The sequence below is a fragment of the Penicillium samsonianum genome, assembly GCF_028829775.1.
Source record: "Penicillium samsonianum strain IBT 33392 chromosome Unknown utg000005l_segment0_segment0, whole genome shotgun sequence".
NCBI lineage: Eukaryota > Fungi > Ascomycota > Eurotiomycetes > Eurotiales > Aspergillaceae > Penicillium > Penicillium samsonianum.
In genome coordinates, this window is record NW_026643263.1 from 334,087 (window position 1) to 357,221 (window position 23,135).

The 23,135-nt window shown below is 47.8% G+C and overlaps 11 protein-coding genes across 11 annotated transcripts; 5 read left to right on the forward strand and 6 right to left on the reverse strand.

Annotated features, from left to right (window-relative positions):
- Nucleotides 1-3,639: 3,639 nt before the first annotated feature.
- On the forward strand, nucleotides 3,640-5,088 carry dmaW (tryptophan dimethylallyltransferase fgaPT2; the record flags this gene model as incomplete). Its single annotated transcript, XM_057281739.1, has 3 exons — nucleotides 3,640-4,817; nucleotides 4,887-5,012; nucleotides 5,070-5,088. The coding sequence occupies 3 exons, from the start codon at nucleotides 3,640-3,642 to the stop codon at nucleotides 5,086-5,088; spliced, it is 1,323 nt and encodes a 440-aa protein (XP_057132622.1).
- An 811-nt stretch (nucleotides 5,089-5,899) lies between these two features.
- On the reverse strand, nucleotides 5,900-6,685 carry N7471_009021 (YoaK family protein; the record flags this gene model as incomplete). Its single annotated transcript, XM_057281740.1, has 1 exon — nucleotides 5,900-6,685. One exon carries the CDS (start codon nucleotides 6,683-6,685, stop codon nucleotides 5,900-5,902), a length of 786 nt encoding a protein of 261 aa, XP_057132623.1.
- A 314-nt stretch (nucleotides 6,686-6,999) lies between these two features.
- Nucleotides 7,000-8,478, forward strand: N7471_009022 (uncharacterized protein; the record flags this gene model as incomplete). Its single annotated transcript, XM_057281741.1, has 3 exons — nucleotides 7,000-7,374; nucleotides 7,429-7,768; nucleotides 7,847-8,478. 3 exons carry the CDS (start codon nucleotides 7,000-7,002, stop codon nucleotides 8,476-8,478), a joined length of 1,347 nt encoding a protein of 448 aa, XP_057132624.1.
- An 833-nt stretch (nucleotides 8,479-9,311) lies between these two features.
- Nucleotides 9,312-10,276, forward strand: N7471_009023 (uncharacterized protein; the record flags this gene model as incomplete). The annotated part of the gene is made up of 2 exons (XM_057281742.1): nucleotides 9,312-9,365; nucleotides 9,419-10,276. 2 exons carry the CDS (start codon nucleotides 9,312-9,314, stop codon nucleotides 10,274-10,276), a joined length of 912 nt encoding a protein of 303 aa, XP_057132625.1.
- A 1,237-nt stretch (nucleotides 10,277-11,513) lies between these two features.
- Nucleotides 11,514-12,075, reverse strand: N7471_009024 (uncharacterized protein; the record flags this gene model as incomplete). The annotated part of the gene is made up of 2 exons (XM_057281743.1): nucleotides 11,947-12,075; nucleotides 11,514-11,881 (listed from the first exon to the last, which is right to left on the reverse strand). Exons 1-2 carry the CDS (start codon nucleotides 12,038-12,040, stop codon nucleotides 11,514-11,516), a joined length of 462 nt encoding a protein of 153 aa, XP_057132626.1. The 5' UTR covers nucleotides 12,041-12,075.
- A 348-nt stretch (nucleotides 12,076-12,423) lies between these two features.
- On the forward strand, nucleotides 12,424-13,374 carry N7471_009025 (NmrA-like family protein; the record flags this gene model as incomplete). Its single annotated transcript, XM_057281744.1, has 1 exon — nucleotides 12,424-13,374. The coding sequence occupies one exon, from the start codon at nucleotides 12,424-12,426 to the stop codon at nucleotides 13,372-13,374; it is 951 nt and encodes a 316-aa protein (XP_057132627.1).
- A 609-nt stretch (nucleotides 13,375-13,983) lies between these two features.
- Nucleotides 13,984-14,547, reverse strand: N7471_009026 (uncharacterized protein; the record flags this gene model as incomplete). Its single annotated transcript, XM_057281745.1, has 2 exons — nucleotides 13,984-14,418; nucleotides 14,494-14,547. 2 exons carry the CDS (start codon nucleotides 14,545-14,547, stop codon nucleotides 13,984-13,986), a joined length of 489 nt encoding a protein of 162 aa, XP_057132628.1.
- A 1,155-nt stretch (nucleotides 14,548-15,702) lies between these two features.
- On the forward strand, nucleotides 15,703-16,412 carry N7471_009027 (uncharacterized protein; the record flags this gene model as incomplete). The annotated part of the gene is given in 4 exon segments (XM_057281746.1): nucleotides 15,703-15,940; nucleotides 15,976-16,075; nucleotides 16,147-16,327; nucleotides 16,341-16,412. The coding sequence occupies 4 exon segments, from the start codon at nucleotides 15,703-15,705 to the stop codon at nucleotides 16,410-16,412; spliced, it is 591 nt and encodes a 196-aa protein (XP_057132629.1).
- Nucleotides 16,413-16,993: 581 nt separating this feature from the next.
- Nucleotides 16,994-17,499, reverse strand: N7471_009028 (uncharacterized protein). Its single transcript, XM_057281747.1, has 3 exons — nucleotides 17,468-17,499; nucleotides 17,332-17,407; nucleotides 16,994-17,272 (listed from the first exon to the last, which is right to left on the reverse strand). The coding sequence occupies exons 2-3, from the start codon at nucleotides 17,351-17,353 to the stop codon at nucleotides 17,112-17,114; spliced, it is 183 nt and encodes a 60-aa protein (XP_057132630.1). The 5' UTR covers nucleotides 17,354-17,407; nucleotides 17,468-17,499; the 3' UTR covers nucleotides 16,994-17,111.
- Nucleotides 17,500-18,042: 543 nt separating this feature from the next.
- Nucleotides 18,043-20,319, reverse strand: N7471_009029 (uncharacterized protein; the record flags this gene model as incomplete). The annotated part of the gene is made up of 1 exon (XM_057281748.1): nucleotides 18,043-20,319. One exon carries the CDS (start codon nucleotides 20,317-20,319, stop codon nucleotides 18,043-18,045), a length of 2,277 nt encoding a protein of 758 aa, XP_057132631.1.
- Nucleotides 20,320-20,996: 677 nt separating this feature from the next.
- Nucleotides 20,997-23,122, reverse strand: N7471_009030 (uncharacterized protein; the record flags this gene model as incomplete). The annotated part of the gene is made up of 9 exons (XM_057281749.1): nucleotides 20,997-21,141; nucleotides 21,210-21,462; nucleotides 21,540-21,676; nucleotides 21,737-22,005; nucleotides 22,054-22,240; nucleotides 22,315-22,390; nucleotides 22,443-22,538; nucleotides 22,593-22,832; nucleotides 22,885-23,122. The coding sequence occupies 9 exons, from the start codon at nucleotides 23,120-23,122 to the stop codon at nucleotides 20,997-20,999; spliced, it is 1,641 nt and encodes a 546-aa protein (XP_057132632.1).
- Nucleotides 23,123-23,135: the final 13 nt, after the last annotated feature.

Consider the following 23,135-nt stretch of genomic DNA (forward strand, 5'->3'; position numbering starts at 1 on the left):
GTCTTATGCAGAAATAAGCAGACTATGAAACCTCGGTGCAAAATACTATAGAAACTATCTCCTGATGACAGTCTACATGTCTACATCTGAAGAATTGGATGCTATACATCAAGTAGAGCTCGTTAAACTTCAACGTGGCGTTATTGTGACTGCCAACCATTCGAACCGTGGGAATGCAGATCAATCCATTCCAAGTACTGCCATAAGCTGACGTTGAATATAGCAATTTTTGCATTGTATTACGAGCTCCCTAAAGCGGATGTCGCTCGCTCTTAGAGATGACTAATCCATCTCCTTAGTGACGGCATCCAAAAACGTTTGACGAGTGTTATGGTCTTCTATCCTGCTCTAAATGGCCCTCCAGATGTAGTCATTCCTTCCGAACTCCAGAGACCTCCTCTGACTGCCACCTTTCTATATACGATCACATAATAATTCATTAATAATCGAAAGATGCCCACCCTTGGCTGCTGATATCAAGGGGTCCTCGAGCCACCGATTCTTAAGGTTAGGATTGGTCTTCAGCACGACCCAGTAAAACCCAGACTGGGTTGGGTTTTGGGTCGAGCCCTTCGACCTAGTAATGGGTCTGGGGCCCCAAATTAGGTTATAAACTAAATACACATACTAAGGATAGACTACCCATACCAGCCTATATATAGCAGCCGGATACTTCTAGTCTAATACAAATCATGCGATCCTATCTGAATCACATCTGGTAGCATATCGGTTTAAGCCTTCTTCCATAGAGGCCTAGGGAAGGGTACGGCCTAGGGAAGGGTACGGAAGCACTATAACGGTTCCCTAGAAGGGTCCCTATAGGTGTATACTAGAGCATACATACCTATCCCTTTCTATACCCACGCCCAACACACGATCTAGCGGACCTATGTTTAAGCGAGGTTGTGAGGGAATTATACGGTCAGGAACGGACGGAATACCGCTTAAGAGGATCCGATCAGCTAACGACGTGCTAAGGCGTAGTCTCTAACGGATTAGGGGTGAAGTAGAACCGGACGGCTCCAACCACTAATCCTTAAGGTTACGTCCTGTCCCGTCACGACCCGTAAGTTACCCCTGAAACTCTTAGTCTCAGGAGGACGAGATAATCTGATCGGTATCCCTCCGTCATACAGTTTCTCGTAGACAATAGCAAAGTCCCTCTTCCCTTGCGATGTTTAATTTGAAAAAATATATAGAAAAAAATTTGGTTGCACGCGCCTCTGTCAGCATTAATTAGAGACATCAAGAATCGTCCAAAATCAGTTCGAAAGTAACAAGTTAGAGATGAGATCCCAAGTTACCACTTGATTATGAGAAGAAGATGCTGTCACATATTGGGCGCACGTGTAATCTCGCCCTCATTGAACGAGACGAAGAGATAGATCAGAAAAGAAAATGAGTGGACATTTCTCAAATTGGGGCTACCAATTAGTCGAAAAGGATAAAATAGTTGGAAAATCTTGGACTGGCAAAATAAATTGTGGGGTAAAAAGTCAGCATTCTGGTCAACGTCTGGGGATACGGTCAGGCTGCACTCTCGCTCGTTGCTGACCTATTCATTTTGGTTTCTATTCTTTGAAATCAACAAAGTGGCGTATTTTGACTGCTATGCAATTATTCGAACTGCATATAGAATACCACAATTACACTATAGACACCTCAGCTGATGTGGGGAAATAATCCTCGAAATCTTTCTTCCCGGGCCGACCCGGAGCCGTGATAATTGTGCTGAACCGTTTTTCGAGCTCGGATCACTTGATGTTCGATTGTATAGTCGAAAAATCAAGAATCGATCTAACATACGTGAAAATAATGGTCAAAGTCGCAATGTAGGACATGTTGGTCGAGTATTGGGAAATATTGGACAAATACAACTACTCTCTTTACCCATCCTAGTGCCACACTATGTACTTTAGGTTATTTCCACGGCTCTAAACTGATTTTAGTTTCTAGCACGCCCCCAAACCTCTACCGTAGCAATTATCACAACACACTCACCAAAACAATAGAAAATGTATGGAAAATATAAACCTAATGTGGCATGCACTGTACTCTTGTGTATGTGCTCTATCCCCTGGTCTCTAATTGCCCCTCCTTCTATGAAGAGCTATTCGAAGGTGCCAATTTGACGCTGTTGGTGTGACCAACATTTTCATTGGATTAAAATTGCGAACATAATCAATTCACGCAGTGGTCTGACCCTGACTAGGGCCAATATCAGCTCAGGGTTTTTTTGGGGGGTTTTAGCTCGTGCGAGTGACTGCGATCACTTAATCATCAGAGTTCATGACCGGTGACCGATAAGGTCGCCTAAGCGTACAATTCATGTTTTCAAAAGCCACCTTTCCTGGAACAGAGATCCATGTGGCACAACCTTGTAACTATAGAACGACTTGGGTGATGCCTGGTATGAGGAATTGCGCGTGATTTTGAGTGGAGATCCGGTTGAGCAATAAATTTGGGTTTTCCATTGCCAACCATGTTCGATTAAAATGCTGCCTCTCCGCTAGGATCAACGGCAAGCTATTCCTGTACTAGTGGAACAGACTTGTATAGAACCACTTCGGTGGTGCCTAGGTACAGTATTAGGAAATGAACGTGTTTTCGAGTGGAGGATCGGTTGAGTAGTAAATTTGGGTGTTTCATTGCCAATCATGTCCGATAAAAATGCTGCTTCTTCGCCATGTTCAACGGGAAGCTATTCATAATAGCGAATCAATCAATTCATGGTCCTCTTCGACCATGTTGTACTCGGCTTTCTGAAACATACGATTGTAGTCTAGCATCAATCATCCCTAATAAAGAACAATAATCATGAGAAACAGATACAACAGATAAAACAAATTGAGTATCTGGCGAGGGTTGGCTGCATCAGTTCGCGGCCATCCTGGCTTACTGTACTTGTCTATCTAATTAAACCAGTACTTGGCAGGCGGGGTCATAGCCAACCAAAAAAAGGAGTAGACAGGGGCAGTGACCAAATCTTACACGGTCTGAATGCTGACCATAACCGCCCCGTGATTATGCAAGAAATTCTGGGGTTACATCCATACCTGGGCATATTTTATGGGAATACGGGAGATCGCCCCAGCTGAAAGATGCAAACAACCTTGAGCTTTTTGTCATAAATGTGGAGCTAATTATGGCTATGAGGCTAATCATTGTGTAATCACGACACCCACAAAATTAGTTAACCATGAATTTGCAAGGAGAGTATGCGAAGTCTGCGGTAAAGTTATTTTTATTCTATGACTAGCCCGAGATCTGCCTTCCACGTAATATTCATTGCCTAGGTATCTAGCGAAATGAGCTGGAACATGAAGGTCACAATCATGAGAAAGCCCGGAGCAATTCCCTACTCAGGTTAATAGGTGGATTTCTCTTTCGTATAGAGTAAGCCCTAACAAGGTTTATATTATATGTAGCTAGGTGATTCGGTAAAATGGACAATTAATATAAAAACCAAAATGGGTGGATGATTCTGGGAGAGGTCTCTGATTGCCTTACATAAGAGATTCAGCGAGGAATAAATTGCGCAAATGTTCCCATATCATCTTGTTGATATATGGTTTGTGTCGCAGTTCAAACCATTAGAAAAGAGAGAAGAGCCAGTGGATTGCGAAAAAGTTTGAGAAAATGGAGCCATCTCTCGATTCCGAATCTTCCCAAACGGTAAACGCCTCGCATGCCGAGGTCTACCAAACCCTCAGCACCATTTTCGACTTTAAGAATGAGGATGAGAGACTGTGGTGGCACAGCACAGCGCCTATGTTTGCTCAGATGCTGCAGTTATCGAACCGTTACGATCCCCATTCCCAGTACAAATTCCTTGGCCTCTATAAGAAATTCGTCATTCCATACTTACGAGACTATCCTATACGCGGTCGGTCGCGTTGGATGAGTATCCTGACACGATATGGGACACCCTTTGAATTGAGTCTCAATTGCTCGGACTCCGTTGTGAGATTTACCTATGAGCCCATCAACAGCCTTACGGGTACCGAACATGATCCATTCAACACTCACGCTATCTGGGATGCCCTGCACCAGCTGCTGCCTCTTCAGAGAAATATCAACCTTGAATGGTTCCGCCATTTCAAAAGGGATCTGACCCTCAGCACAGCAGAGTCAGCTTTGCTGGAAGTTGGGATGATTGGAAATCAGATCAGGACACAAAACAAGTTGGCTCTGGACCTCCAGCCTGATGGGGGCTTCGTGCTGAAGACATACATCTATCCGGCCCTGAAGTCCCTCGTCACAGGCAAGTCTATCCATGATCTCATATTTGAGTCCACATACGAGCTATCGAAGGCGTGTCCTGGAATATCCGCCCCATTATCCACATTGGAGGAATATATCCGCTCACGTGGGCCCAACAGCACGGCCTCGCCCCGTCTCATATCCTGCGATCTAGTGGACTCCTCACAGTCCCGCATCAAGATATACTTACTGGAACAGATGGTCTCATTACCTGCCGTGGAAGACCTATGGACCCTGGGAGGACGACGCAGAGATTCTTCCACGCTCGCGGGGCTCGAGCTTCTGCGTGAACTCTGGGGCCTCATCAACCTTCCCACAGGTCTGCGCGACTACCCCACTGGATACCTGCCCTTAGGCGCGGAAATTGACGAGCAGCTGCCATTGATGGTAAATTTTACCCTACACCAAAATGACCCGATTCCTGAGCCACAGGTGTATTTGACTACCTTTGGAATGAACGATAAAGCCGTGGCAAATTCATTAATCAGCTTCTTCGCACGGCATGGCTGGGACGAGATGGCTCGATCGTACGCAGAGCAGATCCGCTCATACTAGTATGCTTTTCTCCCTGATGCTTACTACAACCTTCCTCGACACTGACCGAATCTTTTCCTTTTGCACAGCCCGAATGCCGACCACAGCACAGTCAATAATATCCACGCCTATATCTCGTTCTCTTACCGGAAAGGGAGGCCTTATTTGAGTGTCTATCTGCAGTCGTTTGAGACGGGGGAATGGTCTGCCTTTAGGTATTTGCCCTATTTCCTGTCTACGTGTTAGGAATGGTTGTTCTGATCATATTGTAGCAAATTTCACTCAAAATGAAACTTGTGAGCAATGACTTGGTTGGATATAAAGTGTCGGAGTCAAGAGCCACTAATCTCAAAACTTTGTCTTGGCATTGTGGACTGTGGAGCTTAAAAGGATCTGTCGAATACTAAGGTTGCATACATGGTGGAAACAGGGGTATTTTACCCAGAAAATCATGTGACTACTGGTACCAAGCATACCATACGAAAGTGCATATTACAGTTAGTCATCTATGTCCGCACAGATTGATAAAAACGCGGGTTTCTGTCATTTTAGTTAGAGATTTCAATACATCTGATTTTGTCCATACGTTGTCGTACCGCCGGATTTCTGTCAGGATCAACCATAAGATGCGGGAAATCATTGCCTCTGGTGGAAGTGATGGTGGAGCAGGTTCCCCAAGCCGTATGCCGCGGTATCCCGAAATCTCCGTCACCTTTCTTTGCTAACATTTTGCAAACATTCAAGTATATTTCCAAGCTTGGCAGCTACATACTAGATAAATCAGGTGCAGGATGCACCGACTCTATTTAACTAGAGTTGGAGCCCATCAGCATCTCATACTCTGCTTCGCATCATCCCTATTTTCCCATCCTTGATTCCTCGATCATCGTCGTCAACTATGGCTCCTCCCATCAGAGTCGTCGTCGTCGTCAATTATGGAGTAGATATAAAATCCAACCAATTTCATCGCAATGAGAATGAATACAGTTGCATCCAGTATTTTAGTTTCCTCTATATCGATAACACCTTGGTATATCTCACATACATCAATATCAGTCGACAATCTATGTAGTGCCGTGATCTTGCCCCTGCCCAATAAGACTTATTCTATATCATCCTCACTCTTTCCATTCCAGACCAACCACGCGCCAACAATCAATGACTTCAAAATCGCCGCAGTCCACAAAGCCCCCATCATCCCCACTGCGCTATGAGCCCAGAGACCCCCCAAGACCACCCCAAACAACAAGCACAAGACTGCGCCAATCCGCCGTATCTCCTCAGCATGACCGACCACCTTCGTCGATAGGAAATCAGGATGTGAAAATAAATCGCAATAAGTACTAGTAAGAACAACACTAGTCAAGCCACCAAAGTTCAAAACACGACTCGTCACAGCCTGCCCACTACTCTGGAATGCGATGAGCGCCACCGGGACGAGGACCAACCAACTCAAGGGAGCATTTCGAGCCGGCCGATAAATCGTAACGATCAAAGCGGCAATGGAAACACACAAGGTTTGAGCAAGGAACGAGGCACAGAGCACCCATCTCCGTCGAGCCGGAAAGACACGGTGGAAGGTGGCGAAGCACAGCGAGCCTAGACAGAACCCCGCAATAGAGACTCCGGACTTAATCCAGCGATCGTCTTCTGTGCCAACGAGACCCAGGCCGAAATATACAGTGTTGCCGGTTTGCATGCTCACGAAGGAGCCCCATATGAGTACCGCTGAGCTGTCCAGGAGACCGGTGATGACGTAACAGAATAGCAGGACCAGGTCGCCGTGCGTAGGGTCGAGGTCGCTGCGCAGGTGTTGGGATACTCTGGATAATCTAGACGGTTTCGAGCGTATGTGGTCGCCCAACAGGGCATCTGTCTCGCCAGACATTGATGGTGAGGTGGTCGATGGATTGAAGTGGAGGGAAGTTGTGTATTTTCTATGGATCCCTTGGCGTAGGAACTCAAAAGCGATTTCGGCAAGGAATGAGACTGCGTCATCCCCTTTTTGGAGATTATACAAGCGCACTTAAATATTAATCGGGAAACCTGTTGGAGTAAACAGTTGGAGACGGGATATGCGATCGGAATATGCGGAACGTCGTGACGTCGATGCGGAGAACAACATTTTCGCAGTTTACACATTTACTACCTTGGAATTTCTTATCTTTTCCTTTGTGTAACTAGTTAGTTTTCAAGCTCAGCATGCAGCTTACACGCCTTCTGTTAAACCTGGGATATCTCCAGGCTACATGGGCTATCCCTGCCCCGGATCACAGCCTACAGAGGCTACTCCAAGTACCAGCCGGCCATCCCGCATCATTATTCGGTCAACAGCCTATTTCCGGACAGCCGCCTTTCTCTCCGGGACATCGCGACCCGTATGATCACAAGGTCGATTCTGTTGGTGATGGCCGACAGCCACTGCCGTTCCGCAATGGAGATGGTGCTACGGTGATGGGACCGCGGAATAGAGACCGCGAACGCCAGAACCCCGATCTTGTCCGTCCACCGAGTACCGACCATGGCAGTATGCCTAATATGCGATGGAGTTTTGCGGATTCACATATTCGGATCGAGGTATGGTAATTCTAATATGTGGTGTGCATCGTTGATCTAAACATCTGTGTATAGGAAGGCGGATGGACGCGACAAACGACTATCCGCGAGCTACCCACTAGCCGTGAACTCGCGGGTGTGAATATGCGTCTAGATAAAGGGGTCATCCGCGAACTGCATTGGCACACGGAAGCTGAATGGGCGTATGTGCTTGCTGGAAAAGTACGAGTCACTGCCCTGGACTTAGAAGGTGCCACTTTTATGGACGACTTGGAGGCAGGAGATCTGTGGTATTTCCCTGCTGGACATCCACATTCGCTCCAGGGTCTAGGTGAAAATGGCACCGAGTTCCTTCTGATCTTTGATGATGGCAACTTCTCCGAAGAGTCCACCTTCGTTTTGACTGATTGGTTGGGTATGTTAACTTGTCCATGTCTCAACCTATAATATACAAATACTAACCTTGGTCTCCAGCTCACACACCCCAAGGCAGTTCTAGCAGAGAACTTCCGGATGTCACCAGAACAATTCGACAATATCCCGACATCCGAGAAGTACATATTCCAAGGCTCAAACCCGGGTAGCATTGACCAGGAAAAACCACCCACCTTCAAGAAGTCAAAGATAAACTTCACACACCATATGCACGCCCAAAAACCCCTTGAAACCAGCGGCGGTCGTGTCCGTATTACTGACTCCACCAACTTCCCAATTTCCAAAACAGTAGCAGCCGCCCATCTGGAGATTTCCCCGGGCGCACTACGCGAGATGCACTGGCACCCCAACGCGGACGAATGGACATATTTCAAGAAAGGTCGTGCGCGAGTTACGATATTTGCCGCGGAAGGAAACGCCAGAACATTCAACTACATGGCGGGTGATGTGGGCATCGTACCACGGAATATGGGCCACTTCATTGAGAACCTGAGTGACGATGAGCCGCTGGAGGTTTTGGAAATCTTCCGCGCGGATCGATTCCGGGATTTCTCTCTGTTCCAGTGGCTTGGTAGCTCACCTCGTCGAATGATTGCTGAGAACGTATTTCCCGACGATGCTAAGGCTGCAGAGACATTTTTGAAAAAGATCGAAGATGCCGAAAAGGATCCTATCAAGGATACGATCTGATTGCCATTTACATAGCTTGATGCCGGGATTCGGGGTTTTGCAGAAACATGAGGAAATCTGGGCTATTTGAATGTATGACATGGCAGGGTGATGATGAAGTTGCGGGCAGATGATAAGAGAGTTCTGCTTCGTATTTACTTCAAAACTCACGATGTATGACATTGCATGCCGAATAATCTAATTATGAAATTCGGACCTTGGAAGTGTCCACTGAGGTCACCAGTAGGAAGATTAGACTTATATGTACAAGAATAATGGGCTGCTTTTGCTGCCTTGTGATGTCAATTTATATCGGTCCAAGGACTTTGAGTTCGCGCAAATAACAAAAGTTTTCGAAAGGGGTCATCCTTGGGCCAGCTCCGCCGCAACCACAGCTTCCTTCCAGCCAATCCCATAATACACCAAGAAAGCAGATTCCCCTTAGGTGGCACGGCTTTATTCTTCTTAAAACATCAGCACAATAGCTTCGATGTCGAGTAAAATGCTGCCTCCATGTGCAAGGGTGTTTCTGTCTTGGACAAGGTCCTGGTTCCGACGTCGTCCCGTCCATTGATCTAACACATCCTGTCGAAGAATCAATGCTGGATTAACCAGGCGATCTGATTCGGCCATCCTTTTCTCAAATGCTTACGGAAGAGGGTGCCCTATCGCGGCCTCACGCTTCCTAGAAACGTTTAGCTATAGCCCCCTCCCCCCACTGGGCCCCCTCCCCCCACTAAAGCCCCACTACCTCCACTCATAACCCCTGAACGTACCTAAACCCTTCGATATAACCAACCTTCCCACCTTCGCCCTTTTTCTTCTTGTTTCCTCTCTCAAACACTCTCTTCATTATGCGGCAAGAAATTGCTCCATGGGGCGGGCTAGCTGTTGAACAATTTTTGATCGTACGTTCCATTATGTCTTTGAATCCTTGGAACTCGTTAACACTTTTCAACAGAGAAATTGGGATCCAGCCTCATCAGAATCACCCACTGAGCAACGCGTTCGGCTTATTTACGGATTCCTTGACTTGGACGAGATCCCCGATGAATTGAATATGGAATTACATGAAATCTCGCCGTCTCGACAGCCAACCTCAGAAGAAATAGAGAAAATTCTTCGGCTTTGGAGACCCGATAACCTTCGTTGGAAGGCTCAGTGGATGCATCATGGCGATAGCATACCTGTCCTTCTCCGAACCCACTACAGCTCCGACCGAGAAGACGACGAGACACTAAAAGCATGGACAGATGAAGAGACGTTCGAAGACGCCTCAGACTGGGCATGCCTCAACGACAAGAATATCTTCAATTTCGGCGATGACTGGCGGCGGATATTCGAGATCCTACCCGAGGTTGCTGGCCCAGTGCCACCAAGTGAGCAACGGTATACATCTCCCGATAGTTTACAGTTGTTTCGCAAGAAGTTTAAGGAGAATATCTCTAGCGTGAAGCAGAATTTCCCAGATGATTGGAAAGAAAAAGAAAGCCGGGATAAGATTATTGAGGATCACGGGAGTAGCCTACATAGGATCGTTACCGAGGTCTATCTTCTCATCGCGGATAAGGAAGCCTTCCAAACTAAGCAACTTCGGCTGCTCTATTTGGATGGTAAACGCAATATCGTCCGAGAGGCTCGTGTCGACCCCAATATTTGGCAGATGTACGACATTATCATGCAGCATTATACGAACCCCCTTGATCCTTATGAGTTTTCCACTGTTGGCGAAAAGTATCGGGTCGATGGGGAATTGGGAAAGGACTTGTATCAGTTGTCTGAGGAAGACCTTGGACCACATGGAGGGGTGGCTAGCTAAATCGGGACCGAACTTATCTCGAATAGCCTTGGAACAATCCTTAAGGATACAATATTCTGGTAGGTTGTCAGGGTCAAGAATGACCTAACCAAGCATGAGTTGAGGATTCAGGTTCTTCAGCTTGAGTGAGCCCTTCAGCAGTAAATGTCAGTACGGGAATGTTACCAGGCAAAAGGCTCGTCTAGTAGCCAGGGTGTTTCAGCAAGAAGAGGGCCTTGATTATGAGGAGACGTTTGCATCCGTGGTCAAGTCCGCTTCAAACCGCATCTTGCTCGCGTTGGTAGCGATTTGCCATTAGCACATCCACCAGGGGGATGTCAAGACGGCTTTCCTAAACAGCGGCTTGGACAAGCCAGTCTACATTAAACCCGCCAGTGATATACAATTAACTCGTGGATGCTGTTTGCTGCTTCTGAAGGCCCTTTATAGTTTAAAGCAATCACCTCGGGCGTGGTATCAGAAACTCCGGGACACCCTTGTCCGCTGGGGTTGGCAAATGTCCGCCTACGATCCATGGGTTTTTATCAATGATACGACCGGGCTCATCCTCAGACGACATAAACGTGATGGGCAAAATCATTCAGACAATCCTTGATTTCAAGGCACAGTTTTAGAAGGAATTTCCGATATCCGACGAGGGGGAGTGGTCCTGGTATTTAGGAATGCACATTGAGCAGAAGCCTGGAGAAATCCATCTCCATCAAAAACAATATGTCGACCAAATGGTCAACAAATATGGCTTCAAAGATGCAGTCCCTACCAAGACCCCCCTTGATGCGAAGATCAAGCTAGCGAAACAGGGCGACTACGTTACCAACACCAAATTCCGCAAAGAATATCAGTCGAAGGTAGGATCGCTCAATTTTAGCAGCAATCAGACAAGACCGGATATTGCTTTTGCTACCGGATATGTCGCTCGATACGCATCCAACCCAAACCGCGCCCATATGGATGCCGTGGATCGCATTTTTACATATCTGAAGAGCAACGCCAGAAGGGAATCGTCTATTCAGACAAACACGGTCTTCAGCTGCGGGGTTTCGTCGACACCAACTTTGCCGGATGTGAGGACTCGCGCAAGTCAACAACTGGATGGGTGTTCACGCTTGCTGGAAGCCCATATCGTAGTCATCCCAGAGACAAAATAACAGCGCAGGTATAGCTTAGCGTTTCTGTCGGCCACAAAGTCTCCAACCCATTAGTTCGGCATCTGTTAAAACACTTCACAACTTCATTATCACCAGAGGAAAATTCCATCTCCTCTTGTATCGAGCTTCTCTCTCTCCTGCAAAGCTCTGAGCGTCTCTTTCATCCGGGATGCCGCAAAATTGCAGTACTCATCCGTCCCGGGAGTAGGGCCAGCCTCCGTCTTCTTGAGATCTGCTTTTAGCCAAGGTACTTCTATTGTCCCCTGCAAGCTGGTAACCGCGTAACGAAGTCGAGCGATAGCTTCATCATCATATCCACCACCCAGAATGACTGCCTTGGGGGGTCGAGAATAACTCTTGGAACCCAAGCCACTTTCGTCTGATAATGGCAAGGACCCAGATAGGATAGGAGGAAGGTTGTGTACACCGTCCTCGATACTCGTTATGAAATGGATTACTTATATTTCGTAAGCTATCAAGCCAGACCACAGCACAAAATGTCGCGGATTACTGCTGACATACCTTCGTATTCAGGTTTCAGCTCTTCGATAATACGAGAGCCCACCTTTTCAAGTCGTCCGCAGAGAACAACCGGAAGAGACTCATGGCTTGCCATTGTATTGACTTATCAATCACGATATTTTATCGCCGGACTGGATAGGTGAATAAGCCGGTTTACTTGGAAAATTATCCATTTATATCTACTAGGACCATGTATTATTCGAGGGAAATTCTGAGTAATCCATCAGCCATTAGTAATGATAACCATTGGAGAGGCTTTTGCGGCACTGTAAACCTTAACCCCACTTTAATTTCTAAGCATACCCGTTTAACAAGGTTTCCCGGCTTAGGGTCGGACATGTCGAAGTCCGACTACCGATTTTGGTCTACCAGACTGTGGAAGAGGTGGGAGTACAAGTATCTCAACAACCTCAACTCAGCTGAGAAGGTCGTAGTACTCTCCAACTTAGTTTCGCGTAACTCAACAAACCTTTTACAATGCCTCTTCCCACTACTATTATCTTCGGCCCCACAGGCCACGTCGGCTCTGCCGCTGCCCGCACCGCTCAGCAGCTTGGCGCCAAGGTGGTTCTCGCTATGCGCGATCCTCAAAAGCCCATCAAAGGCCTCAGTTACGATCAAGAGAAGGAGGGAGGCTTCGAACGGGTCCAGGCCGACCTCACCAAGCCGGAAACCATCGGACATGCTGTGCGCACGACCGGAGCCAAGCATGCCTTCATATATCTCGCGTTCGGCACGACGGACCACATGAGAAGCACCATAGAGGCACTGAAGGCTGGCGGCATTGAGTTTGTCGTCTTCCTGAGCAGCATCAGTGTCGAAGGCGATATCAGGGAGATTCCACCCGCAGACTTCATATCATATGCTCATGCACAGATTGAGGTCAACCTCGACGAGGTCTTTGGCACCGATGGCTATATTGCGATTCGACCGGCGTACTTCAACACCAACGCGGGCGGGTGGGCGGGTATGATCCGTGAAGGGGAGGTTAAGATTGCGTATCCGGACGCTAAGCTTGACTGGATCTCGCCCGAAGATATTGGCAAGGCGGCTGGTACGCTGCTTGTCCAAGGGATACAGGCTACGAAAGGCGCTGAACAGCGTAACTCTATTCCCCTTTGTGGACCGAAGCTTGTGTCTCAGAGAGACGCTGTGGGTATATTTGGCAGGGCAGTTGGTAAAGATGTCAAGGTCACCGAGCTGGATGAGAAGGACGGTGTGAAAAACATGTTGGAGAATGGTGTGCCGGAGTTTGTGGCTGGGCCGCTGATGACGATGTTGAGAGCGTGGTACAGAGACGAGGAGGGTCTTGGCCCGTTCGAAGGAGAGGCGTACGAGAAGGCAGCCGCCAACCTTCGGAAGTACGCCGGAACGGTGACGAGCTTGGAGGAGTGGGCCGAGGCAAACAAGGGAATATTCAGTGTTTGAGCAGCACTATGAATATCACCGCCGACCTTATGGCCCTAAAGGTTGAAGTGCGGTGAAGATAGTGACAAGACCAGCTTTACCCGCTACCCGGCCACGGAAATTATGATATCGTTGCTTTGCCGTACCTTTGCATACATTGGATTTGAGAATGTTCAACAGTAGGTGAGCGACGAGATTCAGAGGCGGAGACTCAAATGAGATCAGTTCCTTTCCATATTCGATATCTTATAATGAGTTACACAAATCGATTATTTCTTTTTTTTGTGTGTACCATAGCCTTGCACGTGGGTTAGCTAGTGTTGTTCTATCTTTAAAATGGAGAATGGTATAGCGTTGAGACTGTCCCCTCACGGTAGAGAACCTGAGCAAGAGAGACTGAGATGGGATATTCAATGGCACCAAATTGATAAAAGGGCAGAGATAGCGAAGTTGTTAGGCTATACCTGACCTTGGCACTATCCACTTTCCATAAATATGCACGATAGATGAACTATGGTTTTCCTTTAATTTTCGGACTAGTTTTCCCACAAATATTATTTTCATTTTGATTTTGCCCAATAACGAAAGGGGATCAGACAAGATGTGATGATGATGAAGTCAGCGTAACCTTTACGTATAAATTTCAAGGTAGGTGACCGGGTCAATCGGGTCGCTGTCATCCTTGTAGAGGGAGTACATTGGATCCTCCGTATCGAAGGGGTCCGTACGAACCTCCAAAACGAAGTTCGAATTGCCAGAACCTTCGAATACACCACGCAATGTTGCACAAGCTTGGACGAACCCATCAGTCTGTTCGTCACAATTGCCATCTTCACAATGGTACATGACGCAAACGCTCTGCAAATCCAGGCCGAGTGCCTGGCAGTTCAATGATCTGCGGATGTTGTCCCGAAGCTGTGCTACAGTAGCAAACACTCGGGGATCCCAAAGTAATAGGAATTTTGACCCCGGCACGGCCGTCTTTCGGCTCTTAGCTTTCTTAATAGCAAGGACCGTCTCCCCGTACTCCACAACCTCTGGGTTGTGCACCCAATATACCTCGACCTCAATATGTGGTAGTTGGTTACTCGAGAATGATAGGCGCGCACTGGATAGTTCAGGAAGCACGTGCTATATCACCGTCTGCATCCATATCGGGGCATGGGAATCCTTCACAATGCTACCGTTTTTCATGTCGTCGGCAGTCGCAAACCTGTTCTTCCAGTTTGCTTTATAAATGCCACCGGCGATGTATCAGAGCACTTCCCAACAACGGCTGTAGCATTCAAGCCCATTCTCCCCTTTTCCTGTCAATGGGCCAAGCTCAGGGGACGGGAAATGGTCCATGTTCTCTGGGAAGGACAGGGAAATGCCCTGTTTGTTGGATGCGTGCCGGTACAAAAGCTCTTCCTGTTCTGTTTGAGTTCGTGACAGATTCTCTGCAACGCTCATATTTTTGTATTGCTTGACGTGCAATACCATGTTCCAAAGACACCACGCCACGATTTTTCTTTTTTGGGAGATGCGCTGCTGTGGAGAGTGGGAGGACGCGTTAGACAGGATCACCTAGGCTCCAAGGTAATCTTACCATAATGCCTATAAGAATAAGCTCCCGTAACCCACTCCAATGCGTCCCTTTGGACTTCCCCAATTTCTTGTCGCTTCACTTCAGATATCTCTCACTTCTGAAATAACTTTAGTAACTGCACATGTACCTTGTTAAGCTTCAATCTGGCTCACCAGAATGGTTAAGGGAGGAAACGAAGGGTGTAGCTCAGCTCGAGGCCAGAAGGAGCGTTTTAGGACCCGTAAACCAGGTCCCCGATTAGGCAAGGAAGTGGTGATCTAGAGAAGAGCGAAGCGTTAGTAAAGGTAATCAAAAGAGGCAAAGTCAAGGCTAGGTGACTCACTTGTGGTTGACAGTGTTGCCCACGGACAGTACTGTCAGGGACTTAGGGTCGTCGTGGGCTAGAGAATATCACAGGGTCAGTTGCCGACAGAGGAGAAGGTTTGAGATATCATGAACTGACATATAACCAGGGAGAAATGGTGTTCAAGAAGAACAAGGAAGATGTTGAAGGGAAGCCGTGAATGAAGAAGGATAAATATGTGGATGTTGTGGAGGGGAAAGTGATTGGAGAGTAAGGTAACCTGATACTATTATGGGTTGTTCTTCTCCAAGGTCACCATAACGGAAGGTACGTAGTTTGTCACTTCCGAATGACTACCTGACATTACACAAGACATCCCAGAAATCCTCCGATATAAAACCCCCTCAGGTCCCAGTCACGGTCATCCCAAATTCCCAGAACTTGCATCCGAGCCATCATCACCATAATACTACCAGACATGTCTTCAAAACCAACTCCTAAGGAATCAAGTGACCATTTGGAGCAGCGCAAGACTCTGATTGCGCTCGACACTGCCATCGAGGCTCTTGGAGTCCATACACATGAGGCGTCGCAACTCGATGAATTGAACATCAAGCGCCAGCCTATGACTCTCAACACAAACTCAGACCTTAAGCCCCGCTTCTTTGCGCCGAAGCCAAACCTCCCTCAACCTACCGACGAACTGACCCATGAACGTTCGAGTATCTAGAAGACAAAGATAATTTTACAGACCCCACCTCTCGAGCATATCACTTTGAAAAGGATTGGAGTTCTTATGCTTTATCAGAGACAAAGTTCGCATATCAAAACGAGCTATGGCGTTCGATGAGGTGAGCATTATCTATTATCATTCTGACATATGTTGTCCTATCGGTTCATATTGTCGAACGCTACTCGACAGTATTTGCGATTACAATCCTTTCAAGCATCTGTACAAGTATGACAAGCCCGATTTCGGCGTTTTCAGGACCATGGACGTCCCCGGAGAAGAATTCCCACATATGAAAGCAGTCATATACCACGGTTCGGAGACAGAGGGCAGAAGATTGTGCCGTGGAGAGCTACTGATTATAGCCTTACGAGTTCTCTGACCAGACAAGCACGTCCATGGTTTCCAAGGGCTTCGCGGAGTGGTATCTCGGAGACTCAGAGGGAGACACGCTCTAGATTGTGAATTCTTTTCTTTGAGTTGGGAAGGTGTTGAATGGGTTATGAATTGGTCTTTGGTCATACTCGGCTATGTTTTGATTCCGTCGGAGCTGGTTTCTTACGTTATTGATTCATATGACGTACTTATGTGTTTGTTGTTTTCAATGAAACAACTTCAAACTTTGTAAGTGTATCTCATGCGCCCTTGCAATATTAGATCCGACAGCCTTTTGTATTCGGAACACTGCTCAACCACTCAGCCATATATACATCCCTAAGAACACAGTCGACTCGAACGCGAGAACAAACCTCAAACTTGATTGGAAAGTCCGATTGGAGTGGAGGTTTACCACCGTGATAGTAACATTGAATATTGAAGCCGTAGGTGAAGGTTTCAAACGGATCTCGGGATGATCTATCTTGCACTTTCAATAACTTCATTATAAGTAGAATGGAAAGGAAAAACATGGTATCTGCTACAGCTCCATACCTTGGTACACAGGGTTTTATGTTATGGTCCGATTACGAGGGCGCTGAGTAGGCAAAAACAGTCATGGTGCATGACGTACACTACAAGAATAGGCAAGCACTAGGGATAAAAATTATTGATTGAATCTCATCGAGAAAGTCAGAAAGAGGAACCGAAGAACATATGGTCGGCATCCATCGCCCTTTTCTCAGTCCTTCTGTTCCAGCCAAACACCAGTTGAAGGTTTCTTACTCAGAGTCTTCGTCGGGTTGAACAAGGGCCTCCAGGATTTTCTTTCCCTCCTCAGCGTCATCTTGTTCCCAAGGCTTCAGGCCATAGCTTTGCATGAAGTGTGTCCAGCCGCCGTAGGATATAACAATGGCCCGCTCGGCGGGGGTAAGAGGCGGTTCTATTACAGTTGAATGTCAGTCACTTTGTATGGAATGGAACAACTGGAAATGAACGTACGAAGTGCGTCAGTGGCTGGCATTTTGGTGATGGATGAGAGTCTTCACTTTGCTCGTAGAGTCCAAGCAGGGGGTGCCTAGTCCAGGTGCAGGTGTTAGCTATTGGAAATGTGCCAAGATATATCAAGAAAGCTCACGATAAAATGGCTTGAGCCTTCGCGTGTGTCGAATGGGAAAATTGTGAAGAAGTGAGAATGGTAAAGCCAGAAAGTGTGGGGTCAACAAACCGATGAAATGTGGGAAGGTGCCGGCGACACCGTGACTATATGCCCAGGTGCCTATCATAAGCTACCGATGATCAATCAACCTTGGAATCAATTAGATACTATCGTAATCACCATTAATCCACCCTAATTCATAAGCGTATATTTAGCATGAATTTACAATTTACCTCAGATTGTGCAGCCAGTTTGACCCAAGTATCATTATTCTTCAGCGTCGAGCCTTATGAAGAGCCTAGGTCAAGTCAACTCCAACTCCTCATCGCGGAAACCTAACAGTCCCGAACACCTTGCGTATACCTATATCGGCACACAAGTGTAGTCGGCCGCATATGCGCCCTCTGTTCCTAACGACGAAGGAATTGAATGCGAAGGAAATAAATTGACACGGTAAGCTTCTAAATACATACGCCGCATGCCTGTGACATTTCTAGGAACTAGGGTTGGGGCTGTTGGGAATCGAAAATTCTCATAGGCACATTTCGTGGGGACTAGAAATGGATAACGGTGTTATTCTCCTGGCGGACGAATTGCAGGAAGTCATCCAAATCATTGTTCTTCGGCGTCCCAACGACGAAAACCGCGGGTTTCCCGTACGGTGCGGAGACGCGTGCAGTCTTGCCACCGTGGTACTTCTTGCCAGACCAAACGTGGGTGAAAATTTGATTCTTGCCGGGGAAGTAAACTTTCACGCTAGTGCGGCCGGGGTCCAGCACCGGTGCGACGTACAAATCAGAGCCGAGATAGAAGCTCTGGTAGCTTATTGCCTTGGCGACCTGGTCATCCGGGTGGTAAACGACGGGCATGCGAAGTAAAGGCCAGCCTAAGGTCTTGCTTTCGGTTTCCAAGATGCGGCGACGGTATTTCGCAAGACTGGCAAACATGCGCGCATTGTAACCGAACCATGAGTAGGTAGTTGAGTTGTTGTAGAATTGCGCGTTGACCTGGGGGACGTTGCCCTCGTGAGTACGGAAAACTACACTGGACACGGCAGCAAGTTCGCCCCATCGACCGAGCAATTCAGAAGAGCGGTTCACAACACCGTTATTATCCCAAGTAGTGGTATATCCACCAATCTCCATGTGGCCGTGAGCGTAGCCTGACAGACCCATGTGGCCTATGACGGTTACGGCAGCCTTGATGCCATCGTTGACGCCCCAATTTGTGTTTTGATCGCCTGCCCAGTATAGATTCATGTGCCGGTTTGCCGCCATAGATGATGAGCGGTGGAACAGGATGGCGTCTGAGAATGAAGACACATTCTTTCCAATCCACTGGTGGAGAGCAGCCCACTCGCGCGGATAGGCATTGTGGTAGAAGAAGGGATCAATGCTCCTGTTAGCGAACTGAGTGTCCGGATAGATAGGGGTGTATTCGCCAAAATCAGTCATAAATCCAGAGATATTGGCGCTCCAAACTTGATCCAGCATGACCTCCTTGAACCAGGATCGTCCAGCATAGTTGGTAAGATCAAGGATACCAGCTTCAAGGCCGGGGCCACTGGAAATAACAGATGTGCTATTAGTAGTCGAGTTCTGAATCATGTAACGACCCCGACTGGCCTCGTCGTAAAGGTTGGTGCGGTAGCCATTAGGCTTCGTGCTGACGTTTGCCAAAAATGGGTTGATGTATGCCAGAGTACGAACATTGTGCTGATCCCGCAGAGACTGCACGAACTCCTTCCATGTCGGGTAAAGTGTGGTATCAGATTCCCAGTTCCACCAAAGACGAGAGACATTCAGCGACATGTAGGACACGCTCTGCGAGTGTGTACCAGACCAATCCTGAAGCCAGACTGCAGCAATGGGACATTCAAGTTCAAGTCCTTGTTTGACAATCCTGTTCACCTTGGTCTGTCCGCCTTGAATAGCAAGCACGGCCCCGCTGTCAACCCACTCGGGCAACGCGACCATCTTGCCGGTATAATCGGTAAGCATGGAAATACCGTTAAGCATGTTCTCGGCTTGCATGAAGTAGCCGTTGACACTCATGGCATCATATCGCACGGTAACAGCAGTAGGATCGGTGAAATCGAATGTGGTGTAGGCAGAGCTCTCTTGTGTCAGGTGGAAGACCCGAGCTTTCGAGCTGATATACTGCGGTATGGCGGTGTAGGTTGTGAACTGATCTCCGCCGGCGAAGAAACTATCCTCGTTTTCAAGACGAGTTGTGGGCTGGTCACCACGACCAACACCTTGCTCGCGCGAGAATATGGGGACAGTCTGGTTTTTGAAAGAGGCGAACGATCCCTGGGCACCGAGTCCGTAGAAATCCTCAGATGGCGAAGAGCGGTATGTCAGGAACAGCTTCGTTGCCGCATTCGACGAAGCTCCAGGGTCGACATTGATGCTAAAAGCAACGCGGTCGGGGAACTGGGATGGGACCCAGAACGCGACAGAGAAATGAGGAGTGGTGTCACCGCAGCCGGTGAGCTGACCCCGAATAACTGCAGCATGATCATTCTCACTGCCGTGCCATGACTGGGCAGCAACATCGCTAATTTTCTGGCCGGTACACTTGTTTTGGTCTACTTCATTGATCTTGAAGTTACCATTGGCGGCGATTACCTCGTCATCTCCTGCGCTGGCACTGAGGAATGACTGGCCTGGCACAGTCTCCCAAATGGATCGACCACGGTGAGTAATAGACAATTGGTTGGTACTCTCGGTCACGGTGAGTTGAAAGCCATTTCCTAGGTTCCATGGGGTGTGAACCGCGGCACACGAGGCTGCGAGCGAGGCCCAAAGCCAAAACCCGGGGGTGCGCATCTTGGGGTGAGATTTTGATCGGGGTGAAAAGTGTCCATGTGGTGGAAGCCGAGCTTATAAAGCTGCGCAGTCTCCGTGCCATGGTCTGCAGAGTCTTTAGATGACATCTGAGGAAATTCTGTCCCACTTAGTGCAGTTGCAGCAATTGTTATCCGTCGGCGGTCTGTAGATTTGGGCCAATTAACGTTACTACCGTCCATTCTTCTAATGATGATCGGCCAATTTCAATCCCTTCGTTGGCCATGCTAAAAGCTGACGGAGAAATAGGCTCCACAGCCGACAGCCCGTCGGCTAATCGCGTAGCCCACCTTCGGCAACGAACATTGCAACGCATACCCCCGTGGTGAGATAAACTTCACGGATCATATTAGCCTCGGATGGTCGATAAATCAACCCAAGATATCTGCCATTGCACCTGCATACTGTGACATGTAGATATCGTTACTCCCGAGGGTGATTGGAAAAGAAAGGAACGGCTCGGCCCCGGGATACCCGGCCTCTGGGGGGAAGTGGAGCCGACTCCACACCTGCATGCTAGAATCACGTCTTAAACGCTAAAATGGTATATCGTACGGTCATTTTGCCTCGGAACAATGAGAAGGTTGATATACGCAGTAGTTGACTAATTCATGTATGCTATGGATTGCGCCTCTTGTTGGGTCACCTGGTCACATCTCTCATGCATTCCTCTTGGGCACCCTGACAAGCCGATGTGCCAGAGCACCATCATCCAATTTGAGAACCGTTTGCTCCCACTTGAATCCTTGGATTCTAGGGAGAAGCTTGATCCAGACATAATAGTAGACTCCGCAAAGCCCGATACTGTATTGATAGGTCGTCAAGTCAGCGATATATATCAAGGAGAATTAACCGAGAAAGAAGCAACTTACATTCCAAGAGCAACCGCGCAATATGTTGCATACCAGAAGCTCACATCGCCTCCATTGGCCCCAGTACTGGGCGGATACCACGGCATCACGACCATATATAGGTTAGAAAGAATTGCAAATGCCACTGTAACGTGCCAGGCCTTGTAGTCCGGTGGCGGGAGATTGAGGCGCGCACGACGAATTCGTGTGACCACTAGGCCTATTGTGAGTACCGAACCAAAGAAACTCGATGCGTAGACTCCAAGATCCACGACTATTTCCCAAAATTAGTCTTTTTTTAATTCCCGCGTAGTCATCACCCAGCAGGTCAGAAAGGAGACAAGGACGTACCGAAACTGAATGCATCACCAGCAGGCGGCGCCAGGATCATTATTACCGTGAAGCTCCATTTCACAAAGTAGGGACCGAGCGGTGTTCCAAACGGTCTCGTTGAAGTCCAAAATGAAGTGAAAGGCAAAACACCTTGTCTATATCCAACCGACGGGTTAGGAACACTTCCAAAATGTACACAATGTTTCACCACTAACCTTCCACATTCCCTCAGCATACGGGACTGTCCAATAAGCACGGCAAGGAGATTTCCAAAAGCACTCATGCAAATGAGGAAATTCAATGCCTTAGACGCACCACCAGTTCCAAATACCTTCTCGAAAAAAACGCCAGCGGCAACGACTTTCGACTTTAGAATTTCCTCCTTAGTCGCAGCGCTAAAATAGGCAATGTTTGCCAGGATATATAAAACTGCCGTTACTCCCAATGAGAGCGGAGCACTCCACTTCAAGGTTTTAGTGGGATTCTACTACTTATTAGCATAAGAGTTGTGACGATCATAGGAAGTACATACCCGGACTTCATTGACAACATTGAAAGCATTCTCATAGCCCGCAAAAGAGAACCAGACCTTGGTCAATGCATTGGTTGCTCCGTAGGCTGTCGCGCCGCTAGTACCCTCAAAGGCATTCCTAAAATTTGCTTTGGGGTCTTTGACTGAGGTATGGCCTCCAAGAACCACCAAGCCAGTTATCGCGATGCTAAGTTTGAGTTTGAGTCAGCTTTGCCGATTGAATATCTCTGCCTTGCAAGGATATCGCGGGTTGGCACCTACAAAATCAATGTAACGAGCTTGACCAGCCCAATGGCATTTGCCAGCCTCAAAGACCATCTGGTATGAAACGCTAGAACTGTGCCAATTTCATCAGCACATATCACACAGAAACAAGAATTACAACTCACCCAGTACTGCGACAGTATAGCAAGCCACAGCGACTCCCTTCAACTTCCATGGAGTAACTTCCGAACCCGCCAGTTTGAAGAGATACTGGGCCAGTACTAGATAAAGTCAGTACATCGTCACTTCACCATACACCAGCGAAGAAATCATACCAACGGCATTGCTGCTGCTAAACGAGAAAAGCACCGTCTGCATCGCAAAGACAGTAGGGAAGAAGTACTTGGGTCGGGGATAAGACTGTTCCAAGTAGACAACCTCCGAACCAGACCGACTGGGGAAAGACGATGCGAATTCCATGTAGACAGATAGAGAGCTTGATGCCATCAAATATCCAATGACCCAATAGATCAGCGAAAGACCAACCGAGCCGGCACCCTTGAGGACAGTCGATGCTATTGTATGTCAGTATATCTTCCAACCCAAACTCTGTTGGGGTACACGTACGCGTTGAAAAGACTCCCGTCCCGATCATCTTACTCAAATTCAAGAAAATCACAGTAACCCAACCGACCGAATACCCCAGCGGGGAATTAACCTCAACGGGCGCTCCCGATGCCTCTTGGTATGTGGCCTTGGAGGTGTTCCCACCGACTTCGGTGGTATATTTCAGGCTATCATTGTCGCTGCTGTCATACTGGGGGACTGACTCGGCATATTCCCGTACGGGAGATGGGAGACCCATTGTGGCAGGCAGG